We start from the raw sequence: 10453 nt of genomic DNA, 5'->3' as shown, positions 1-10453 counted from the left end.
ATATAATTTATTAATGTATGAATGGATTATCAATTAACTCATTAAGAAAAAAGCTCAAACACTTATCCTCCAACAAGAAACACAACAACAATTAAGCTTAAACTTTGAGATATGAGTTGTTCATTTCGACTTGGAAAAAAGAGAATATGCGCTTGTCTCACTCGTCCTGATTTGGTATTTGCTGTGAACAAATTATGCCAATTTTTATCTGCACCAACAGCCACTCACTGGGCAGCCTGCAAATGCGTTCTTCGATGTGTCAAATCCACCTTGCATCAAGGAATGTTTATTACACACTCATACAGCTCCCAACTTCAGGCCATTTGTGATGTCGATTGGGCGGGCTTGTTGTGTATATGAGACGCAATTTGATATCTTGGAGAGCTAAGAAGCAACCCATAGTCGCTCGCTCCTCAATCGAGGTTGAATATCAATATGTTGCCAATACCACAACAAAAATAATTTGGCTTCGTTCTCTTGAAGCCCATGGATCTGGTGCCTAGGAGCACCTAAATTTTTTTATGAAGACCTCCGTAATGAGTTGGGGAAACATCACTACTACAGTCCCATTGTTTTCTTCAGGCATATTTTTACATTTACGAGCCTACTTTAAGGAATTGCATGACTTTCTTGATTTTTCGTGTGTATTAACCCATTGATCTGACGTCTCGGAACACCCAATTTTTTTTTTGGAAAACTTTATGAGAATCTCCGTTATGAGTTGGGAAAACATTATGTACCATCCCACCATTTTTTCAGGCATAGTTTCGTATTTATGAGCCAACTTTTAAGAATCAAATGACTTTCTTGTTTTTTCGTGTGTATTAGCCCATAGATCTGGCGTCCCCAAGCACTCAAAAAAAAAAAATTCGAAAAAACTTCATGAGCACCTCCGTAATGAGTTGGGGAAACATCACGTAAAGTCCCACCATTTTTTTCATGCATATTTTCGTATTTACGAGCCAATTGATTTTTCGTGTGTATTAGCCTATGGATTTGACGCCTCGAATCACCCAAATTTTTTTATGAAAAAACTTTATGAGAATCTCCGTAATAAGTTTGGGAAGCATCACGTACCGTCCCACCATTTTTTCATGCATATTTTCGCATTAACAAGCTAACTTTTGAAAAATTACGCGACTTTCTTGTTTTTTCGTTTATATTAGTCCATGAATCTACAGGTCGGAGCAGCCAAAAAAGTTTTCTTCACCTATTCGGGTATTCAATAGGTCTTGCAGACAGCCTAACTACAGTTATATTTGATGTGCCTCCCAACAAAAGTCCTCATAAATAAAACACTTTATATAATAATGCTTACAGCAGCTGTAATAAGCTATGATAAGCAATATTATCAAAAAGAGGGTCTTTGAAGAGCTATTGTCATTGTTTGTTGCTCACATTGTCCAAAATTGTTCCCACACACCTGTGTCCAATCTTCCAAAAATGCATTATTTAGAGATCCGACATGCACCGGTTGACATTGTTGAAGAGACAGAGCAGCTTAGGCTTTTAGATTAATTCTAAGTTTAGTCCCTAAATCATAGTCCAAACAGTTAATTAACACACACACACACTCTTTCCCTTTTCATACTAGTAGTCGTAGTACAGTGACTTTCTTGTCCCTCAATGTCATTTATTATCTGTTGTTTCTTGTACTTCGATTATATTATTTTGTTGTAGTTGCATTTCTTTTTTCAAAATGCTTTGACATGCTTTAACAATAATTCTCCATGACTTCTTCACTCCTGTTATTTCTTTTTTCTATTAGCTTTGAAAGTTTTTCCTCGAGTCAATGGTCTATCAGAAATAGTCTCTCTACCTCCAATTACACAGGCAGCAAATTCAACCCTATGAAAATGAAAAAGCAAAATAAACTACTTCACAAGCTTCATATCTTTAGCAAAACAAACTGCATAAACAGCATATGACAGAACAAATGTCTAATCAGTTGAAACAGAAGACATCAATACCTTCATAATTTCCCTCTTAAGATTTATACATGGGATCCCTAGGCGCATCAATGGGAGGCTCTGTCACATTGGTATATCAGATGTGCAATGAGTGTTTATGATTGTACATGCTGATTGCTGTATGACTTACTTTTGAGTAGTGTGATTATGTAACTTCTTGATCAACAGTATGTTTTTTCATTAGCTGGGTATGACAGTATGAATCCTTAGCTAGGCGACAACTCATCTTTCGTAACCTTTCATCCATAACTTTCCTTATGTTTCGGCCCTATCGTGTGTTTCCTTTGTGATTTCGGGATGTGTTGGTTATATTGGATCGGGTTTCGGCTTCGAGCTAGAGTAGGTTCCTAGTAACTCTGAAGGTGGTCTCGCTCTATGGTACATTCCCACATGAAGACGAGCGTGTGATTGGGAGACAATTGGAGTCTAATAGCCATTGTTTTGTCACGACCCGAACCTACACCCTGGACGTGGCCGACACTCGAGAACCATTGATGGTCCCCAAGCGAACCCTCATCCTGGATGACGAAGAACGAAAGATTTACTCAAGAATACACAAGCATCATACTGAAAGAAATGTTAAATCAACATTGTGTTAAATCTTAAAACTCCTTGAATATACAGAGTATTAAACATAAGTTTTAAACAAAAACTTTTGACATTGAACGACTTTCCAAAACTGTCTATCTATGAAGCCTCTATTGTTCAAAGATGAGTGTCGGGACAAGACCCACGTCTCCTCAAGGGAACTAGTACTAACAACTCATAAAACTAGAGTCCTCCAGAAGCAAAGAAGTCTTACTCAAAAGCTAACAAGCGGATGAAATGATCTCAACAGACTCTTGTTGGGAATCCTAAGAACATGTGTCTGCATCATTAAAAGATGCAGTTCGAATGACATCAGTAAATTAAATGTACGAGTATGTAATATATCTAAATAACAAATAACTGAATGAAAGGACTTTAATAGATATAGATATATACTCAACTGGATGTAAAGAAATAAAAGAGTGAAATCATTAAAACTCTACGAAAATACTTGCTCATCTCTAAACTCAACATATTAAGTGATATAATAAATATACACTTTCAACTCTATTTGGGAGATTCTCTAACCGACAACCATCACTATGAGCTACGTATGATACAACGTCTTGTCCACGCTGCCAAAACTGTCCTATATCGTGCCGGGATAAAGAAACTCTCAACTAAGTGGATCCACTAGGCAATAAGGATTCATCTAAAAAGTATGATCATGTACCCATGTTGGTAAGACATGGTTTATGGGGGCTGTGAGTTGTCTGAACTCTCCCCCATATCGGTGCTCATATCCTCTTATAAGAGGTAACTGCTCTGGCATATCTCTAAACTCATTGCTCATTTAGAAAACAATGTTTCTCTTTGCTCAATGTAAAATACTTTCTCTAGGTCGAGATAATTACTCAAAAATGCATATTTAAGAGATAAATGCTCTGTACTCAATATTTGTGAAACCTCTTTTACTTTTCTCAAAATAATACTCTCTTTCTTCATGTAAAAATGAAACAATTAAGAAATACTTAGTTCCCTTATACTCTTTCTCAAACTCCTCTTTACTTCCTCAAAATTTCAGTTTAAAACACAAATGTTGGCCTTAAAAGATTCTCAAAATTTATAACTCAAAATAAGGTTCATGCTGAAATATAGACATGAACGAATCAACTCATGAATCTCAATAACAATATAGAAAAACTCAATACTCAGAACTCAACATCAACTCATCTCAAGAATACTCAAATCTAAGGATAGAACCCTAGATTACTATTTTACTTAATTATTTGAAAGAACATGTAGGGTGTGAGGACGAACTACTACAATACTATGATAGCCTTACATCTGATTATGAAGCTATTAGACTGAAAACTTTTGTGGAGACTTGATTTTATCTTGAGCTTTAGGAAGAACATTAGCTTTTTGGAGGAAACCTTTGATCTTTTAATCTTGGTGATTTCTCTTGATAAAAGAAACTCTTTTATGAGGTTCCTAGAGTGGAAGAACATGAGAAAACCTTGGGTGGAGGGATTCTCTTAGTATTTTAAATTTTTGACTTGAAGGTTAATTACGTTTTAGGTTTTGATTAATGAAAACTAGTTAGTTGAATGATATACTCAGTTAAAAACGACATAGGGGAATGATAAGTTAAAAGTTAAGTCTTGAGTTCTTTCGAGTCTTCTGAGAAAGTCCTTTTGAGTCTTTGATGAGTCTTCTACAATTACTAATAACTTGTTTCAAGACTCGAGTAAGTGGGTATGAGAATGAGGAGAATGTATTCATGAGCCTACATTATTATTTAGATCCTTGAGTCGAGTCGTTCATGCCCATAAATTCCGCATGAACTCCATAATTTGAGTATATTTGAGAGGAGTAGTATCTTTAAGTTCTAAATCTTGAGTATTGAGTTCCTAATCCTTTTGAGATTATATTCCTAATCATGGGACTACTACATGTTACCCATGAAGGTCCTTGAGTTGAGTTTTTCAAGGCCATAATTTCCGCATGAACCCTCTGAGTTGAGCATTCTTGAGATGAGTAGTATCATTGACTCCTTGAGTTCTGGGTATTTATGGTTATTTAAAACCTTGAATTGAGTCGTTCACATCCATAATTCGGCATGAACCCTATTTTGAGAAGTCTTTTACAATTACTCAAAATTTGTTTAAAGGCTTGAGTAAATGACTATGAGGATGAGTAGAGTCAAGTTCCATTTTCTTTAAAATGATATATGGGAACTAAGTATTCGCAAGAGTACATGTTTTTACATTTAAGAAGAGAGGAAATACCGATTTTCAAAGAGTTCATGAGCAGTTTGAGTACTATCTCTTTTTAGAGAAATATTTTTATGAAAAGGAAATTTTTTCTTTAAAACATATGAGCTAAGTTAAATTTTGGGAGTAGTATTGAACACCGATATGGGGGAGAGTTCTAACAACTCACAACCCTCATAAACCATGTAGCCAACATGGGTAGAAAGGGTCATAATTTTTAGATGATTCCTTAATGATTTTAAGCATAGACTAGTAGATCCACTTAGTAGAGGAGTTCTATACCCCGCAAGGTATAGGACAATTCTGGCAGCGTGGGCGAGACGTTGTATCATCACATAGCTTATAGCGATGATTGTCAGTTAGAGAATCACCCAAATAAGAGTTATTATTGTATTTTTACATACAAATGAGTTGTTATTGTATTTTTACATACAATTGAGTTGCTATCTATTATTTTACAGTTTTCCATATATTGCATCTTTTATTGTTGTTTTATCCTTGAGTATCAAGAGTTGAGTATCTTATTATTGAGTTGAACCTTATTTCTCTGAGTTGAGTTGAACTATGTTTCACAGAGTTGAGTATCTTATTATTGAGTTGAGTCGTATTTAGCTAAGTTGAGTTGAACTTTGTTTCACAGAGTTGAGTTCCTTATTATTGATTTGAGCCCTATTTCTTTGAGTTTAGTTGAATTATGTTTTACTGAGTTGAGTATCTTATTATTGAGTTGAGCTATATTTTCTCTGAGTTGAGTTGAACTATGTTTCACTGAGTTGAGTATCTTGTTATTGAGTTGAGCTCTATTTTCTCCGAGTTGAGAAGAGGAAAGTATGTTTCTTTTCCATTAGTTCAAGCTTATCTTTATGCTTTAGAACTCTCTTTACATGCTCATACATTCCATGCACTGAGGCCATTTGGCCTGCATCTTTTATGATGCCGATACATATATTCAGGGTCATCAACAGAAGCTTTATTGATACCACTTGCAGTTCCAGTCAGTTTTGGTGAGCCTTCTTATATTCCAAAGGACTTCACCTTTATCTTACAGTTAGTAGTTTTGCGATGTCGTGGGTCTTGTCCCAATATCCTTTTGTAATAGTAGAGGCTTCATAAATAGATAAAGTTGAGTAGTTTTCAGTATTTATCTTCTTTGAGTTGTTTTTACAAACTCTGAGTCTATCTATTGAGTATAGTTCAAATTATTTTAAAGTTGAGTATTTGAGTTTATTGAATTTAATTCGGTTGAGTTAGTCTTCCACTTGTAGTCAGACAGGATGAGAGTTCGTTTGGGAACCAACAATGGTTCTCGAGTGTCGTCCACGTCCAAGGTGTAGACTCGGATCGTAACATTTAGGTACTTTAATGGATGTCCATTTGAAATTTTCTATAATTCGTCTTGTCATTATAGTAACAAGATGTCCCAGATGATCATGCCAAAGTACAAATGTATTGGAATCAATAAAATTCTTATTTACTATAGAATGTGCCTCAATTGAACTAATTTTTGTCCAATACAAGCCAGAAGATAAAGCAGGGAACTTTTCTATAACACATGTTTGCCCAGAGACGTTTTGGCGATACCAAGATATTCAAGATTTATTACATCCATCGATTGGATATGATAATCATTGTCACTGATATTATCTTTAAAACTCAACAAGTTTCTCCGAAATTTGGGAGAAAATATATCATTATTTATGATGGGTTTAGTTCCCTTAGGCAAAATTACAATGGCTCTTCCAATGCCCTCAATCATATTAGTACTATAAAACATTTATTTTGCCTATACTTAAATGAGAGAAATAGTTCTCATTTTTTAATATCGTATGTGTTGTACCAGAATCAATCAAGAAAATGTCTTCATAATTAGATAACATGCTTTGAGAATTGTCCATGTCTTATTAATTCTTCAAACTTAATTCACTCTTTGAGACGGTATAGTCTCGTGTTGATAATGTGTTATGAAGCTATAGAATAAGAAGAAGAAAGTAGAGAGAAGAATTATCATTTCTCTTGAGGGATTATTTTACAATGAAGAGGACCTCTTTATTTATAGGGGAAAATTAACTTGGTCCCAAAGTTAGGGTTCCTAAATATTCTCTAACATATAGACATTCACTATATTTATAACCAATATATAATTATTATTAAATTTTATTAAATAATGAGTACAAGGCTACAAACACACAAAGGGAGACGTGTATGAATGTAATGAAAGTTTGAAATTAAAATTTTCAAGCGCATTGAGGGGTTTCAAAGAAATAACTAAATAGTAGAGCCGTCAAAATGGGCTTAGCCCATGGGGCCGGTCCAACTCAACCCATTATTGGGGTAGGATTGGGATAGGATTTTTAAAGCTCATTCAAAACTAGGGCTTATAAGTCTTGCTCATATAAGCCCTTGGACCTTGAGGCTTGATCGGGGCTAGGCCTGGGTCGGCCCATGGGCCAAAACTTTTTATTTAAGGGTAACTCACAATAATCTCACTAGTATAATCTCATTACATAAATACACGTTATGTTGTAATATTATGAATCTTACAAGATTTTGGTACGTCAAGATACATGTATCTTGGAATAAATGGACTCAGAACTGGGTTAATTTTTTCTAGCTACACTCTATCCAAGTAGATTCACATGGATACATAGACAAATCTCGCGCCCTCGCCTCCCCCCATCTTGTTTGTCACTTTCTTATCTCGCTCATGTATATGATATGCGAGATACATGCTAATTACACTAGATTTTTTGCTAATGTTATTGAAACAACACCGTTATTTGTCATATTTGATTTGAAAATCTTCTGATATTATAGAACTATAAGTTTGAAAAGAAAAATGAAAAAGAAAAAAAAAGGGCTAGCCCGCCCCAACCGCCGGCCCTTCTAAGGTTGGGTTTGGTTGAGCATTTTTAGGGTCTTCCAAATGAAGGGTCAGTCCGTCTTAGCCCTTCAAATTCTTTGGCCCGCGAGGCTTGGGCTGGGTGGGGTTGGGCCGGCCTTTTTTGACAGCTCTACCAAATAGTGTAGTTTTGTTTTTCTTTTAATGAATTACACTAATTTATATGTTGTAAAAGTTTGAGTAAATTATTTTATGTATATTGAAAAGGCGGAAAATAATGTATTGTTACTGTACGTAGAAAATCTTTAAGTTCTACTTAGTTAAACATGTGGTTCTAATCAAAATTGAACCCTTTTTACCACTAGACCAAAGACAATTTTAGGTTCTAAGTGGGTTAAAATTTAATCTATTGTTATATTTGTATAGGGACAATTAAAATATGATTATATATACATTATAATTTTTGGCAAAATGAATTTGTATACTCTCTTGACACCATATAGGTTGTTTCAGACTTTATAGTACATTTTGAATTCAATTAAAATTGTGTCTATTTAAAATTTTAATAAATTAGTAAATGATGAAATGCGAAGGGCAGGTTTTTATTTTCAATTATTCCTTCCTATCATATTCATAATTGATTAAATTCATATTAGATCATTATGAACTAAATTATCTGTTTATCATGTTCTTCTGTCACTACTAGCATCGTACTTTAACGGATACTTCCTTCTTATCAGCGCCTCAACTTTGTTTACTCCCCTAAACGGCTTTCCTTGCCTACCGGTTTCAACATTAGGATGACATAGTATAGAAGTTTTCTCCTTGTTTTCAGTGTGCTAATAAACTAGAAATCATGATTCAAATAATTCTAATACATAATAACTAACATAAATTTATTCAATCATATATATGATATTCAGGAATATATGAAATTAGTTCTGCATATTTTTTGAACAATATACCTTTGCCTCTTGCTTATCCATGATATCCGAGGGTTGCTCCATTATCTTAAGTATTTTAAATATTTGAGAGAGTGTTTTTTTTTATATGAAAGTGCTTCGTTTATTCAAAGTCTGCCTTTACAATGTTTACATTTATGCCTATATATAGAAAAATAAATGACTCCTACTATTTACTATTATTCATAATCAATTATGAATAATAGTAATTTTATTTTATTGGTGTTAGCATTATATATGTGATGAATTTTATGTGACAAGATTTATTCCTCTGTATATCTAAATATGATCAACTTGATCATTTTCAAGAACATATACACCTTTTGTTTAATTCAAATATATATATAATTAATTACCTATCATCGATATATGTAATTATGTCCGTACATACTGTAGCTCATTTTTCTTTTACCTTATTATTTAGAGTGTGTTTTCATCTATTAATATGAACATAATTTTAACATTTACTATCAATAATAAAAGTTTGTTCACTATATTTAATTTTGCTATTTAATTGTTAGTATGATAGTGAGTTATCATGTTTATAAAGATATTTTATCTTTGAAAAATTATGTTATTTAAAAAAAAAATTGTACATAACAATATAGCGTACACATAATAATTTGTCCTTTTTATACAAATTTATTAGTAATTAACGTCATAAACACTTAACTAGTTTTTATAAAAATAAAAAAGTAAGGGTAAAAATTAATATATATATATATATATATGTATGTTTGTCGGTCCCCGATTATAAGTTCTCGTTGACCACGACCTATAGGAACCAGACTATCTACCGCTTCTAAACTTGTTTGCATAGGCTCGTGCACTGATTTACGTTCAATAATCCCAGGGGCATTCACTTCAACACGTCGTCGCTCGTGATCGCTTAGAGACCTCTTCCATCAATAGGTACTCCCAAGCCATCGACCACACGCCCTAACATAGCCTTTCCCGCAGGAACATCCGCAATAGATCTAGTGCGCTTGACAAGATATCCTTCTTTAATAGCAGTATCACTACCAAAGACAACAATCCCGACATTCTCATTCTCAAGATTCAAGGCTATTCTTTTCACACCGCTGACAAATTCAACCATTTCCCCAGCTTGAATCTCATTCAATCCATAAACACGTGCAATCCCATCCCCAACTGAGACCACTTGACCTTTATATATATATATATATATTCTACTATATTATAAATGCTAGTAAGCACACAGCTTCTTAACATGTCTGTGTCATCAAAAAGGGTATTACAGTCTTTCCAATTATACAACTTTGCCTGCCACGCATAGCCCAAATCTTTTACAGCTATTACCTCGCTGCTTCCTCTTCCTCTTGTCAACTCCCGCATTCAGCATCTCTGTTGAAATTGTTTACCTTCTTCGCACCTCTAGATAGTTCGGCTTGTGCAAAGCGCTTTGCTTCTCTCTGCCTGTGTAACTGTGAGTTCTATGTTTCCTCTTCGTGGTTTGTTGTTTACTGTCTTGCTTGTATGCTTTTTATTTTTTCTCTTGCCCTGTTAATAATTAGCTTTAGCTACTAAATGTTCACCAAAATTCCTCATTGAACCTTATATGAAATTTTGTATAGCTTAGAAATTTTTTTTATAAAGTACACCTGCTGATTTTACCGTTTGTTGAATATCATAACCACATTTTCGCGCAACAGAGAGTTTTTCAACGGCCAGAAACTATTATTAGTCAGCTGAGGATTTGTAATAAACTAAACTCCAATATTGGTTCCTTGGAAGAGCAAAACCAAGAAGTCCTGCAGCTTGTTGTTCATAACTCTTAGTGCTAATCTATTTATGTATCGACGAAGAAAACAAGTGTGTAAATCTAATTAAAAATTTTTATTAACTTTTAATTAATAG

At 34.0% G+C, this 10453-nt stretch overlaps 1 protein-coding gene across 1 annotated transcript; it reads right to left on the bottom strand.

The window, feature by feature from the left end:
- Window positions 1–9315: 9315 nt before the first annotated feature.
- LOC125835674 (ATP synthase subunit alpha, mitochondrial-like) lies at window positions 9316–9938 on the bottom strand (the record flags this gene model as incomplete). The annotated part of the gene is given in 3 exon segments (XM_049514785.1): window positions 9316–9470; window positions 9473–9742; window positions 9860–9938. Coding segments are annotated over 3 exon segments (504 nt in total), but the record flags the coding sequence as incomplete, so codon positions are not given.
- Window positions 9939–10453: the final 515 nt, after the last annotated feature.

This window comes from Solanum verrucosum, unplaced genomic scaffold, assembly GCF_900185275.1.
Source record: "Solanum verrucosum unplaced genomic scaffold, falcon-dt-bn FXZP01000128.1, whole genome shotgun sequence".
NCBI classification, from domain to species: domain Eukaryota; kingdom Viridiplantae; phylum Streptophyta; class Magnoliopsida; order Solanales; family Solanaceae; genus Solanum; species Solanum verrucosum.
Note: the sequence above shows the minus strand (reverse complement) of the source record. Positions and strands in the feature narration are given on the sequence as shown.